This window comes from Haemaphysalis longicornis, unplaced genomic scaffold (assembly GCF_048455015.1).
Source record: "Haemaphysalis longicornis isolate Haplotype H1 unplaced genomic scaffold, Haemaphysalis longicornis Haplotype H1 scaffold_7, whole genome shotgun sequence".
Taxonomy (NCBI): Eukaryota; Metazoa; Arthropoda; class Arachnida; order Ixodida; family Ixodidae; genus Haemaphysalis; species Haemaphysalis longicornis.
In genome coordinates this window covers 11626926-11642314 of record NW_027526422.1, presented here as the reverse complement: position 1 = coordinate 11642314, position 15389 = coordinate 11626926, and the positions used below count along the sequence as shown (strand labels likewise).

At 50.1% G+C, this 15389-nt stretch overlaps 1 protein-coding gene across 1 annotated transcript in view; it reads left to right on the top strand.

The window, feature by feature from the left end:
* The first annotated feature begins 15120 nt into the window (after positions 1–15120).
* Positions 15121–15389, top strand: part of Nep2 (M13 family metallopeptidase neprilysin 2) — a 93641-nt gene continuing 93372 nt past the window's right edge. Inside the window, exon 1 of the mRNA XM_077675992.1 lies at positions 15121–15278. Within this exon, the coding sequence (XP_077532118.1) occupies positions 15223–15278 (56 nt within the window). The 5' untranslated portion in view covers positions 15121–15222. The remainder of the gene's footprint in view (positions 15279–15389) is intronic.

Here is a 15389-nt window from a genome sequence, read left to right as displayed (position 1 = left end):
GAGAGAGAGAGAGATCCTTTAGTCCAAGTCCCGACGTTATTGCATATGTTTTCTATGACCCTCTAAGCGTGCCTGGCATATCATATTTTATACGAGGTCGGCTTGCTAACAGGCCGATTTTCTTTCTTGGGCTATGAGCGATACTAAGCTAACAGTGGCTCCCCTTCCACACCCCTGAGCGCCTTCGAACTTCCCCCCTTACTCCTGGCCCGACTCGAACGTACACCCTCTCCACCCTCCCTTCAAATAGGTGACTCTGAATCCGTTGTTGGCATTGCACGTATTTCACTTCCTGTATACTTCTTTTAATAAGATCAAGACCAGTCACTCAGGTAGCATTGATGCTCGCTTCGGCTTTGATGAAAGATAAGTGACAGTACCTCTTCCACTTACGGCGCCCGAAGCTGTAGCTGTTCAAATCAGCGATTTAAAGGGACCCTGCAACACCTTTTTCAACTTTTTTTGAAATCATGCATGCTTGCAGAACGTAGTCACCCAACACACCCAGTACTCGGATTAGGGGGTCGCAAAGTACCTCAGCCAGAAATTACTGCTCTATGCCCATCAGATAACTTGGAAACTCGCTCAAAAGATTTTTGGCTCTCCAATTGCGTCACTAAGGCTATGTAGCGGCTGTTGGCCGGTTTTCCTTCAATTGCAGCAATGAACGCTTTTCGATAGCAACCTTCAAAAAAAGACGCAAAAACAAAGCAGAAATGAAAGGCGTATCTGGTGCGACGAACAAATCATGCAGTGCTGCTCCGTGCTGGCGATAACTATAGCTTTTGCAGTGCTTCCAGACGCGAAGGAAAGAGTGAAAGCGCTTATCGAAAGTGTGGCAGGGTCCCTTTAGCGAGTCGATGGCATCTGCACGTTCATATTTCGCACAGACGTCTAACCTAGTAGGTTGCACGCGCTTCGTAATAAAAATTGCGTTTGTTATTTCCACAAAATGGGCGTGAGAATAAGAGACCAGCCGCATGCGAAGAACTAGAGCAGTTCACGGGCCGCAATTTCTAGGCCCGGCCCGACCCGGCCCGATAGAGACACGGCCCAGGCCCGGCCCGAGCCCGACAAACTTCTATAATATGAGCCCGAGCCCGGCCCGAGCCCGCCAGAGTGTTGTTAAATATCATCCCTGGTCCGACAGGATATTAACATGAACTTGAAGAAGTTTGCTGTTAACCTAAAAAGCGTAAGCACAAAGCGAATACGACTACATTTGATTTAAATTTCCTTTAAACTTGGACCGAACTTTGTACAACTCATCCTCACTTAGAAGCTGTATTTCCGGTAGTCGTGTAACTTCATTTGCCAGTCTTCGAAATCAACGCACACCCGAGGATACCTTAAATGATTCCGAGTAAGTGGATTTTTTTATTATTGCAATTCTTCAACAGATATTGCACTTTTCGTTCTTCCATTCCTCTCTGAAATTTGATCAGACGATGCGTCCGGTTCCACCATTCGATTTTTGTCTTTCCCTTTAGTTACGTTGGCAGCATGATTTTATCTGCGCTTCTGTTCTTTCTTGCCTTTAGTCATGGCTCTAAAAAATTCTTGCACGAAAAAATCATGGGCTCTGCTTAGAAAATTGGTTCTTCAAACCCTGCACACACTGCAAAATCCAGGTCACGTTTGTTCTGTTTGTTTTAGTTTGAAAAGGAGAGAGAAAATACAATCATGTTGTAGTCTGTGGCTGGAGTGCCCCCGTTTTCTGTCCCGCTCTCTCCCACTAAGCTGATGAGACCCAGACGTTTCTTTTATTGATGTGAATGTTTTCTAAGTGCAATCGTCTTTTTATCATGTCTTTTAACGGCGCGGTAGTGAATTAGCACTTCCTTTTTTTTGTTTTCACCTTACCTGAAATATCAAGACGAAAACTGTCTCTTGCCAACAAGTTACAATTTGCGGCACAGGATAGCCGGGCCTCAGGAACTGCCCGGGCCGGATCGGACCAGCACGCCCCGACAAAATTTTGATTCAAGCCCGAGCCTGCCTCGGGCCGGAGAAAATGCGTGCTACCCGAACCGAGCTCGGTCCGCGGGCCGGGCCGGGCTCGGGCTTTCGGGCTGGCCCGGGCACTTCGAAGAACCCTTGTTGAGCCAGCAGAAATCGTCAGCCGCCGCTGAGTGCAGCGGGTAATTTTTGCGCCCGGACGACGAGAGTGCACGTTCCGAATGTGGTGTTATTCGATTCTGGCGGACGCGTGAATTCCAAACAGCGCGCGTAATTTGAGCGCTTATTTGAGCACTTTGAGCGTAATTTGAGCGCTTTGAGCGTGCGTAATTTGAACGCGACCGTCTGTAGAGAGAGGAGATGTTTACATTGTTGCTCTCTCAGTGTTCAGCCCGCCGAGTGCCGTGAGCGCACTTGCCATCAGGTTGTTATCTTCAAGGACCGGGCAAAAACGAAAGATAAAAAAAAAACAGCTTGTACGAAGCGCATTCCTTTCTATTGCGCTTTCTCGGCTTGACTATGTCTTCTTTCAAAAAGGCGTGGGTGCAACAGCCTCCGGGAGCCGTATATAAATTCATGTGAATAACCGTTACCGGTGCGCATGTCCTCTGTAAATTTTCTAGCATGAAAGTACTATTTTCAGCAAGAAAGGAACACTGATTGGGCTTCTCTTTTCGTTTTTGGCTCAACCTAAGGTGCGCGCAAAAATATAAAAAAAAATGAAGTATCAGACTAATTGTGCTCAACTCAGTCACTGCGTGTGGCTATATTTAACATGGTTAAATCAATCCAATAAATTTATTGTATTAATCTTTGTCACTGGTCTAGGAAGTGTTTACTTAAGTGAGCAGTACTACGGACATAAATACGCTTTTAGCGCAGCAGTTTTTCCGCTCGCGAGTACCTAGCCATGTTTGAATGTTCGCATGTGTACGACCAAATCAAGGAAGCTGCATCACATCCGGCACATCAGCAAAAGCTCATCACATCATTTTGACGTGCCCCGTGGGTAGGAATCTTCTAGAACACATTATATTTTCTCTGGGGCACCTGAGGCCTCAAAAGTGCCGGAAATTGGTGGTACCCACGGGCCGCACGTGACGCGAGGTGGAGGAGACACTTCGTGAAGTTGCCGTCTTCGTTCCTGGATTACACTCTACCCCTACAGTGCTCTCTAGTATACTCCCTCCTCGAAACCCTATCTACCGCACGTCATAAGCCGAGAATTAGTGAAGACAAACAAACAAAACGAGATGAGACAATACACCACCGTCAGCTTCACCTGAAAAATCCGCCGTTTATTCCCACCACTGGGCGGGAAGGAAGAAAAAAATACCTTTACTGCATATCGTCTCCCGGAAATCGTCTCCCGGAACCCCCGGTTGAGAATAAACATAATGTAGAGAGGTTCCACCAAATCTCTTTCACGCATCCTGGGTATGTCCCTTTATATGACCCTCAGATAGGAGGAGGAGGAATGCCTTTAATGATGAGGAGAAGTCACCCTGGCAGCGAGCTTGGCTTGTTACTCCACATGAACATGAGAGGTGCGGAAGTGAAAGGAAGCGAAGACACAAAAAGTCATACAGACACTACAAAAGCAAACAAGCACACAAACTGACAAATGCAGGATCACGCACACGGCGCACAAACAGAAGTGAAGTTACGGCAAACATTCACAGAGTTTCGTTCAGGCTGGAGTCACAGAGAAATGACACCAAGGCCCGGGTACTCCATGTTGCCGCGGCAGTTGACTGCCATGGGCCAATGGCGTCGCAAAGTTTCAGTGATGCATCAGCACGCAGTCCCAACGTCCGGCGGGGTGTCGTAACGGGGACACACACACAGTAGATGTTCTATGTCCTCACGAACACTGCATACGTGACAGTGAGGGTAGAAGCGACGTTGAGGCGAATGCGGTGAACAACTGCTTCGTCGCGCTTTCCCAGGCCACACGGCATTCTGAAACTGCAGGCGGGATCAATTCTGTACAACGGCTGATAATTGTTTGATCCATCCGTCCATATTGAGAGTTGTAATTGCCACGCCACGGAGTAGGCAAGTGACGCGGCATCACGTTGAGATAAAGTAATCGGGATAATGACACTAGATTTGGTGTGGGCCGCGCAAGCTGTTTCGTCGGCCACCACATTCCCATTCACCCCACAATGTCCAGGTAGCAGGAGGCTTGCAAGCTGGGCTAGCTGGAAAGACATTCTTGGATAAAACCAGCGCGAACTCAGACAAATACGAAGGAAGTGTACCACAAGGACAGCCGCTGGAAGTGTACCACAAGGACACGCACATGCCACACAATTCCAGCGGCTGTCCTTGTGGTACACTTCCTTCGTCTTCGTCTGAGTTCGCGCTGGTTTTATCCAAGGATGTCCAGGTAGCCACTGTAACACTACCTCGTGAAGCAAGCTGACAGCTTGCGTATGCAGGATGTGTATTTCGTGGGCCAGTTATTCGCGCGGAAATGATGCCAGTTGTTGAAGCAGAGAACAACCGCGACGCCAACACACTAGATACATGGCCAGCCCCGCCCTCGAGACTCAGCGAGAGCTAATCCGAAGAGCGAAGATTGGGGTAGCTGGAACTGGGGCCCTGGAAAGAGGGCTCCGCTCAGTTCTCTAGCCCCACCTTTTCCCTCCCTCCTTCGCATCAATAAAATTTACTGACTGACTGGCAGACACATCTTATACCATTATCGTCAGGAAAGCCTGCTGTACGCCCCACAACAACAGTGACAACCAGTGACAACAGTGACAACAACAACCAGTGACAGCCTTCGGCTGCCACTGCGGCGCCCCTCTTGCACTGTACTATCGTGATAAAATGAAATACGAACAACGGAGCGCGTGGCTTTCAGTACATGCCGCGCATCCTGGCGACGTTCTTGACCAACCTTGATATGGAAAGACCATCGTATTTCCATCAGACTTTGGGTGTTCAGCACGAAATAAAAAATAAATGAATTTATCTGCGTGCGCCGTTTTCACTGATCGTAGCAACAAAGTTAGATAACGCTTACGTGAGCTAGCGCCGAACGCGGTAGGAAGACGAACCAAAACGCTCGCACCCCGAACGACGGTGTTTCCATATCAACGTTGGACACAACTCTCGTCGCACTGCGCATACACGGCCCGTCGCTAGGATGCACGGCATGTACTGGAAGCCACGCGCTCCGTTGGTCGTATTTCATTTTATCACAATTGTACTTTGGGTCCCCTCTTGAACTGTGGGTTAATTGTGGTCAGTAGATGGCCCCTTCGAGTCAGCCTGCGGCTGCCACTGCGGGTCCCCTGTCGCTGCACTCCCTCAGCTGCAGCCTGCATGCAATTAACCTCGAAGTTGAGGGTATTTCCACTGCCTTTGCTCCTCTTTGGGGAAAAATGAGCTCGAGGCAGGACAACGTCAATAAAGCACATTTTTGGGAATGTTGGTGCATACTTGTACTAAAATAAACTATTCTAAAAAATGTGGGGAGCGATAAACACAATTTAAGAGACACAAGAAGGACGGTTGGCAAGCGCTTTTCCGGCTCTTCCTATTGACTCATTCCAACTGTAGCTTTACCGACGTCGGAACAAGCTTGTGAAACGGAATATGGGTGACGGACTAGAATTAAAGGCATTTTTTCTCCTCGGAAGCGGGCATATGATCCCTTTTGTTAGGAGGGACAACAACTTGACTGGAGTGACCCTCAGGATAGCGAGGGGCCGCGTGAGGAAGGTGGTGTGCATGTTTAGCTTATTTAGCTTGTCATTCAGTTTCATCAGGCGCATATAACCTTTGGCACGTACCCAAGCCATCCCCAAACTACTACGACACGTGTAATTAATCCCGAGCCATTCTTCCCTGTGAGGGTGGATGGCCAGCGAAGCTTTTAAGCACACGGCATGGAGGTGACAGAGAATTAAGGATAAGTTTGTCTCTCTTGAGCGTTCACGGCGGTCATCCATAAGAAAGACTCATAGATACACGCGCACACTTCTATTTTAACCTTTCTGATCATGAAAATGGTGCCTGTTGTTTACTTAATCTACTAGAAACGCATGTCCAAGTCGTGATAACCTTTAGGTATCCATGACTTGATTTCGAAAAAAAAAAAAGCGCATATTATTAACTACCCTACTCAAGATGTGTATTGGAGTGTTCAGACGTATAAACTCGAAAACATAAATCATGTTTTTAAAGGCGTCCGAGTTTAGCGGTGACTACATGGTAATAGCACACCCACCGCAGAAGGTTCGTTCTCCAATGCCTAGCGCTCACATGACTGTGTTCGCAGACATAAAAAATGCCATGGAATTCTAGCCTTGTAAGCTTCGCTTAGAACTGCAGTGGCACCTGGGCTTTCCTTTATGATATGAGAATGCGTGAGCATCGCTTCTGGATAGGTACCTCGTCGAGTTTTGCGCTCCGGTGTTCCGTGTTGCTCGCAGTGTTGCTGAACTCGCGAGACATGCAAGAGCTCGATTTCGTTATGAATAGGCTTCACTGCTTCTCACTTGTGAGAAGCCAGCTTTACAAAGATTGAGCTTTGCACCGGTGAGACCTGTTAAAGCAGGCTTCACGTTTTACACAAATGCGCTGCTGGGAAGTCATTTTTAGGGTAAATTTAAGCAGTTTTGCGTCAAGATATGAAGACTCTAGGGCATTTTACTGCGAAGCAGTATTATGTCTAAAACCCCCCCTCTAGTTTTAATTCCGGTGAAGCCGCTTTCCTCGGTGCCGCTTTGGCGTTCCTTTTCGCCACCGTAAAACCCTCTTTCACAAATGTTATTTGCCGGTGTCTTTCACGTTTAAGCATGCGCACATAAGCGGTTGCCGATTTATTCGTGAACGTGTGACGAGTGGAGGGAAGAAGGGGGGTGGGGGTGGGGGGGGAGGGGTTCGCGCGCAACTATAGGCTTGATGCCCTCACTGATGACATGCCCGTTGTGCTGGCGGAAAGCTTACACGGGTATGTCAAAGCCGATTACGACCTGTCTGGTGTCTTCACTGGTCGAGCGGGTTGGGTTGTGTGTTATACAGACAGTGAGATGCCGATGGCGCGAGAGGAAAACAGACAGCCCCATGTTTGTTCGCTAGAATGAAGCTCGAGTCCTTCGAATTTTCATTAAAGGGGTCCTGAAATACATTCCGCCGATGCGTGGATGTACATGTAACCAAATAAAGCAATGTATTAGCAATCTCCTCCCGCAAAAATTTTGTTGAAGCGATGAGTATTAGCTGAGAAATCGTAAATCAAAAACCGCGTATTATCGTCGCGCCGCGTTTCCTCCTCCTTTCAACTTACTCTCCGCTGTTGACGGCGAGCGAGCCTTCCCTCCCATGATGCTGCGCTCCCCGGCGGTGACGTACTTCCGCTATTGCGCTGCTCACACAGCCGTCTGCTACGGGCAAGCTTTGTTGACACCATGAATCCCGCTCTCCGCTCAAGGCTGGAAAAGCGAACGAAAAATCTGGCCGCATGTGTGCGGCGGCCTGGCCTTGCCCTTTCACGGTGTACGTTGCTGCAGAACTTTGCTATCGGCGGCACGCGACTCTTAATCGGCGGCGAACTCGCAGCCGCACGGGGAGGATCCTGCGCTCGCTCCCTTGGATGCACAGCGCACTGTTTATCCAAAAAGCGCCGTATCAGATGTGGCCCCGCTGGTGCCGGGTCTTATTTTGTGGCGGTGGTAATTCCTGGCGGCAGCATGTGAAAAAGACATTTTAAACCGATACAGAACCGGTGCACAAAACGCCAGTTCAGCTTGGGGCGACGCGTGGTGGAGAGCGGCAACGTTGGCAAAACATGCTCCTCCGCGGCTCTGAGCTTTCTAGCGCTGGAGCGAGCACCATTTCTTTGACAATATCAAACATCGAATGCCCTAGAAACAAGGCACAAACCGCTCTAGAAGTCAGTTACGGTTGCGTGATCCCGGTTCAGCTTGCGGCCCCACCTCGCGGCATATGGGCACTGCAGGCATACTACTCACTCCCATTTGGAAGTGCGAGAAGCGTTTGGCATTACAGGAGGCGATGGTGTGTGTGTTGTGGATGTTGTGGACGCCTTTGTTTCGCGATAAACTGCGACGTTGTACTTCTGCGGGTGGATAGTGCTTCCCATGGTCTGGATTATCTTTCTCAAGCGGCGTACGACTCAACCTCGCATGGGGTATGTGCAGTGTGCGTGGCTAAAAGCCATCTCGGCTTGTGCGCCTGTTCGTCCCCGCAAACCGCGCGCGAGGTGAGTGCCGAATTTACGAGGGGCAGGAGGAGGCAACCCATCGTCTGTCAATCGCGGTTCGGACTTGCAACGCATGTTGTGACGTTGTGTTCGTTCGAAACACATCTCTGGATTGTTTGGAAGTTGAATAAAATGTATGCGTCAAACCCGGGCATTCGGCTCAGGGCGTTCTCTGCGATTGCAAGAAAGAAGTTCCACGGGGCTTCAACGTTTTCTTTATGGGACGTACTCAAGTAAGAGAATATTCATGTCGTGTTATGGCCCTGTTGCATTCAATACAAACGGTTAAGCGTTTGTTTGCACTTGTTTCGTTTGTCGTAAAATGTCCAAGCACTCCGGCACTCCGCTGGCAGATCAGCCGGCGAGCCGACGCTGAGCAGACGACTCATCTCTTTGCCGGAAGTGCGTGAAAAAGCCGCCCAATAGCAGGATGTCTAGCTCATGACGAACATCTGGGAATCGATGATGTAGACATGTGAAGATGGCGGCGTCCAAAAACACGAAGGGAAGGGTGAGAAAAAAGCGACAAACTTTGCAACAAAAGTGTGAGCTTTCCGCTGCGCGTAAAAGAGTAATACTTGGCACAGGTGACGTTGGCGACCCAATCTAGCGATTGCGCTAGTCAATTTAGTGTGCTCAAAACGCCTTTCAGGGCCCCTTTAAGCTAAATGGCAAGGAAGTATGCTCAGTCGCAAATTACAAACAAACGTGGTTTATTTTGTGCACTCCGCCGACTGTGCCCAGCTTCGCAGGTCATTCATCTTGACAAATGGAAGGGCACCAGTTTTTATGGCTGGGCAAAATTTTGTCGACGTGTTCTGACCACGCTCTTTACCGACACCTCCCTGTCACGCCGCTTTGTCACGCCAATCTGGGGAACCCGCGCTCTTCTCTTCTCGCCAACTGAGCCAAGTGACGCGTGATGCTCACGTGCTGATAGTTTTTTATACGGGGCACTTTTTCTCGGCTTTAGCTACACCGAATAATTCACGGTGAGAGCGGAGTGAATATTACATGAGAAGGACATGTACAGTGAACGGGAAATTTATAAAAAGATTGAACGCAGACTTGTCCTTTACCTTCCCTGCTGTTCGTTCGTTACGTCTCAGGTCTAGAGCAAAAGCTTCAGGGCAGTAAACTGTGTTTCAGTCTCTGGTGTAGCCGCAGCGGATAGAATGTAGAACAACACATGTCGGGACTTACAAGGGCATACGCCACATGTACTGCTAGCAGATAACCTACACTGCCTCCAACGGCTCACGGATACGTGCCGCGTACCTAGTATTAAATTTTCGTACAAAAAAAAAATGGGTGGTATGATTTTTAGTGATCGAATTCCTAACAATTCGGTACAATTGGTTCAAGAAGCAAACGCACCACGTAAAAGAAATACATTCGTTACGCCTCCCTCAACTGCGAGAAACGATTTGGCTCGTCATTATACCATGTAGTCTCTCTACCTCACAATATGCACAAACGCCATGCACTCATGCACACTGCGAGGAACCACCGTGGGTTCGAGCTAGTTGAGCACGCTCACTTTTTTTTTTTTTTTTGCGAGAGTTTGCCTTACGGCATAGCAGTTATATGTACAACATCGCATTTGTTTCACGCAGAAACGTCAGCGGCGATCGGTACTGAGGGCCCCATATCCACCGCTGTAGATCAGGGGGTCTCCCAGGATGGAGTCCTGTGCCCCGGAGATGTTGCAGGCGAGAGGTTTGCAGGACAGGGCAGGTCCATAGAAGGTGGCTCGTGTCGGCTTCGGACGCAGGGACCGTAGAAAAGCACGCTCACGATACTGAAGCGCCGTCGCGCCAACTCAACACCGCCTCTATTGGGCAGGTGGAGTAGGGGCGACAAATGAATATGCCCAGAGTTTTGAGGGAAGACGTTTATTTTACACCAACGTTCCAGTTACATAATTTGCAGTACAAGTACGTACTTCCCTTGAGGTGAACGGGGCGATGGGGCGCCACGCGCAAATGTGCGCGTCGTCGGCGCAGAGCCAGTGGACTCTTCGGTCAGTGCAAAATCAGGGGTGCGGCGCACGTTGTGCGCGCGCACCGCCGTGCTGGCCAGATTGGCTCGCAGCAGCGAGGGAGACGCGGCCCATTCGCTCACAGGCGCGTACCGCAGGGCGTGATCGTCGAGTGGTAGGTACGGCCTTACTATATGCAAGCGTAGGGACAACAGGAGCAGCCTAAGGCACGGGCCGGCAGCCGGGAGGGCTGGTGGGCTTCCGCCGGCGCAACAGAGTTGCAGCCGGCTGGTAAAGAAAGCGTCACATACCTTCGGCGTCCTGGAAGCGTCTCCCCGAACGAACCTCCGCGCAGGGCGCGCGTTCGCGTCCCGGCGAGAGGGGGAGTTCGGGAATCGTTCAAACGGACTAATGAGGTCAGGTTGGCTCCACTACCAGGGCGTAGCACCTGCTGCGCGACAGTGTTTTATCGCCGCAACGGTCGCTGCAGCCTTCACTTCAGGCAGGAGTTTGAGAAGACGGCTCGGATCTACACAGTGGCGCCGAGACGAGCCGGCATTTCGGGTAGAGAGGCGGAAAGCGCCGCGCAACGGCAGAAACCTAGCGATCGCGCAATGGCTCGGGCGCCAGGATCTCCACAACCATGAGAGGAGGAGGAACTCCTCAACCTTCCCCTCAGTGGCGATCGCGTGATGATGATGATGATGATGGTGATTATTATTACACGTCGTCACGCAGGTACGCGATTACATACGTCATCATCCCACTCCTTAATGCCTGACATGCCATCCCGCTCGTACTTCTCGAGACACGAGGGTGGGAGCGCGATCCTGCAAGTCATTCCGCTGCTTATACGTACAAGCTGGATTTACGTGCCAATATGAGCGACGCTGCTCTGATACATGCTCTTCAGGAGCGCGCAATGAAAGCATTTCGAAGACGGTTTGCCTTGATTGTTGTTCCGTGTTTATTTTATTGGGTTTTCCACTTTCGGGGATAACTTCACGGCGATTTCCCCCCACTCTGGAATCGGTGTTTTTCGGAGCCTACTTTCAGTGTCTAGAAGAAATCGGCGCTTTACGGGCCTTGCATTGTAAAACAACTGCGTACAGAAAACGTTATCAATTGTGATTACTGCAGAGAACATACTTTATTGAACCCATCATGTAAAAACGAGATGTGTATAGCTAAGCAACGGTTTCGGTCATCCAAACACAGCAGGAGCTGCCGCGACATTCTTGGGGACCTATCCGAACGTTTTAGATACTCTGGGAGGCCCGTTACGTTGTCCATTGCGTTGCCCTGCATGTGTGGGCTACCCGTTGAGTTGGCTGGCTGCGTTGACCTAAAGAGCCCGTGAGTTGCCTTATCTTGTCTCACGCCGGGAATTCCTATGGATACGTGTGTTTCGCTCCACAGTGTTGCCGCGACTTATTTCGGGCCGATGTTTACCGCTGCTAGTACTTGAGAATCGTTAAATGTATCCGGCATGCAGGCAAGGGGGGGGGGGGCACGCCAGCTAGTATGTGGATACGCTGCTAAGCGGGCATGCTCGCCCAGATGCGCCCATACAGAAATAACCCCTAGTTTTAGCATTTGTCAGCGAAACCAACAAGGTGCATCGTAATTATCTTGGGAGCATGCAAATACCTGGCATTAAAAAAAAACGGGAATTTACTTTTAGCAATCTATTTGCCACAGGGTCGGGTTCATCGTCGACCAGAAAAGAAAGGTCGAAAAATACACATGCCATGTCTGCGCGTGAGTCGAATGTCAGAGTAAGGACTCATCTTCGACATGAGAATAAAAATTCACGCATCTCCACGAAGTGAATTATGACGAGTGGGCGAAGTATTGGGGATCGTTCTTACCGTAAATCACCCGTAGCATTGCCCACTTGCGCATGTAAATGAGTGACAACGCGCGTGTACAGTATGTGCAATTACAATCCAATCCAATCCAATCCAATTCAATTCAATCCAATCCAATCCAATCCAATTCAATCCAATCCAATCCAATTCAATTCAATTCAATTCAATTTAATACAATCCAATACAATCCAATCCATTTCAATCCAATTCAATCTAATCTAATCAAATGCTCCTCGCGCATGCGTAACATTGTGTACACAGACGCCAAGCCCCCTAAGGTGCTTCGTCCCTAAAAGTGGTTTAATGATGGGGAATACGTGATTACGTAACGTTACAGAATTGGTGGGAGCGGCGGAGAGCACTGAGAACGTCCGTAGAGCGTTGCACGGGCGCGAGGCGACTCCTGGCGCAAAGATCACGCGCCTCGCAAGCGAGCCAGTTTGAAATCCGAACCTCACACGTGTGTGTACGTGTAAACACTCGCGGCGCAGCGGCGCCACGAGACGGCTCATGGCGTCTCGGGACGGAAGTTCGGCGGTGGTTTACGTTTCACCAGTCGCGCGCTTGATGCGGGTCGTTTACTCGGCTGGCGGCTGGCTGCCGATGTGTGAACATTTATATTCTTTGTAACGCGAAAGTCGTAAATGGCGCATTGAACAAAAAAACCGGCGTCCGGCGTCCTGTAGCATGAACGGCTCCTTCAGAAGTGTTCCATTACCCGGCGGCGGGAAAGAGCAGCGCCGCAACGTGTAGGAGACGGGTCGAAGCCGTTCGAAAGCTTCAAAGCGGATCACGAAGCAAAGCGTCTCAAGCGGTAATATCACAGAGCCCTTCGCCAACGCGAGGTGGAAGCAAGGCGTCTTACACTCCTAATAAGAAGTGTCGTAAAAGAGTAGCAACGGCCGTATTTACTACCTCCTTACGAACCTTACTGGTACGTATATAGGCTCTGCCACTAGCAACTGCATGGCTAGGAAATTAACTGGGTGTAGGAAGTAGTATACACTAGATTAAGGTCGTGCTTATGACTAGGTTATGCACGGCCAGTTAGTAAACGCATGTAGCTCAGAAGGGTGTTATCGCTAGGACTTCACTAGTGAAGGTAGGGGTGATTACTGCCTGCTTCAGTTAGTAATCCTGACTAGTGCTGCATTTACTACCTCCAGTTACTAAGTACCTAGTGTATAGTGGGACAATTAACTTGTTAGTGCTCCGTTAGTGAATGCCACAACCTTTTTATTATTTTTTTTTTTTTTGAGTGCAGGCGTTCATCTAGACATTCACAACCCATGAGAAGTGCTTACATGTCCTCCGACTTTCTGTTTATCGGCCCCCGACACGAGCATGACCAATAAATCAAGGGGAGCTTTCGTAAAGACTCGCCGTTCTACACTGGTCGCGCTGCAGAAGGCGAGGTTCAGTCGAAAAAAACTTTGTCACAGTGAGTATTCCGAACGAACACGCTCGGCACTACCGAGATTCTCGCGAAGATTCAATTTCCGCGAATGTCGGGTTTCCCGCTTTTAAATGCAGCGCGAATTCGTGGGGCGGCTCGGTTTTCACCGACTCCTCGGAAATCGCTTCGGGATTTACTTTTCGGGGTTTATCAGTATGCACAGAAAGTGCGAAGCAATGACGTTCGGGCAAATGTTTGTTTTAACTTGAAGACAGGCATTCATTACACTCGCTGATTATGAAAAAAAAATCACGTGAAGAAGGATGACGAGCGGCGTGGCCGCAGTACAAGTGCACGAAATGAACACGTTGTTTTCAATTCGCGATTGAGCATACTGCCTGGTTAATTTGCCGGATGAAACTTGGAAGAGCTAGACTTTTAAGTGCAATGCACTTCTTAAGCGACCCTGAACCTGCGTCCACCGGCGATGTCCGCGCACGTGGAGATGGGCGCGCGCAGCCTGGCCGCTGACATAGAACATACCCACGTGGGGGATTGGCCAGGAATCTCCTCGTCTTCCTTAGCAACGGGGGGAGATGGGCGCGCGCTGCCTGGCCGCTGACATGGCACATACCCACGTGGGGGATTGGCCAAGAATCGGGCGTGAGAAGGGCTAATGCACCCGCTTAAAGGAGTACTGACACGAAATTTCAAAGCTGAGATCCGCTCTAGCAATCAAGTACAACGACAACACAAATAGGTGTCTGTGAATAAATGCATCTTTCTTTCTTTGTAGTTGTGTGTGTGTGTGTTATTTCTCTTTCGCGAACATTACCGAACCGCGCAAATTCAACTCCTGCATTCGCACTTTCACATTCTTCCCCTCGGGGAAATGCGGGGAATTTTTTTATTCTAGCGGACAAACATGGCGCTGTACCATGTAGACGGCCGTGTATTGACAGCAACCGGGAATTCTGTACAGTCTGAAACTTCGCTGTGAAGTCACTAATTATGACAACTAAATGAAACCCGGTTCCATGATGAAGTCGTCCTACCGGCCAATTGCGGTACGATTTTTCCGAGATACCTACATTAGATTGAGAGCTACGGAGCATTCACTGGACAGTTGGCTTTGCCGCAAGATTAATTTTGTCGGCGTGACTATTTTTTTACACACCCTGTAACGCAGGCAGTTTTGATCAGAATATAACAGGTAGGGTCATCGCTGTGCACGGTGGCCTCGCACTGGTACAGAGAGACACAGGGGGCGTTGTTTGGGGCCGCCAGTGAAATCCTGGAGTTAGGATGGCCACCTTCTTTCCTCCCTATTTTCAACCCTATAAAATAGCCCACAACATCTCCACTCTAAAAAGAAAGAACTTTCTACCGTTTCCCCGCGCACTTCTCGCGCTAAACTCTGCGCACGATGTTTGTTTTCCAAGGCGCGCTCGAGACTGAAGTTCTGGCTGTCTTCCCCCAGATCATGCGGAGCGGCGGCTGCTCCGCACGACTGACCGGTGCGAGTGTGACGCCAGGCATAACGGGACCATTCTTCCGCGGCCCGGCGGTCAGCGCTCATTAACGGGGCGGCCACCGCGGTCGCTGCACGGGGTGGGGGGAAGGGAGGGGGGAGAGGAGTGGGGCGCCACCGGCAAGGAAAGAGCCGGGAGGAGGAGCAGGTTCGGAGGCGAGGAGGTCGCTTAAAAGGCGGCCGCGTGTTCCGCGCTGGCTGCACACACAGAGAGACCGCGCGGGCGCCGCTGCCGCCGCCGTGATGCCAGTCAGCGTGAGCCAGCTCACGCTTACCAGCGGCGACCTGGACAAGTTCCGGTGAGACAGCCTTTCCCTCTCGGTCGTGACGTCACCGGCCTCGGCTTTGTCTTCGTCTTTCTCCTCGCTGTGGCCGCGTGCGTGCATGTGTGTATGTGTGTACACAGTAGC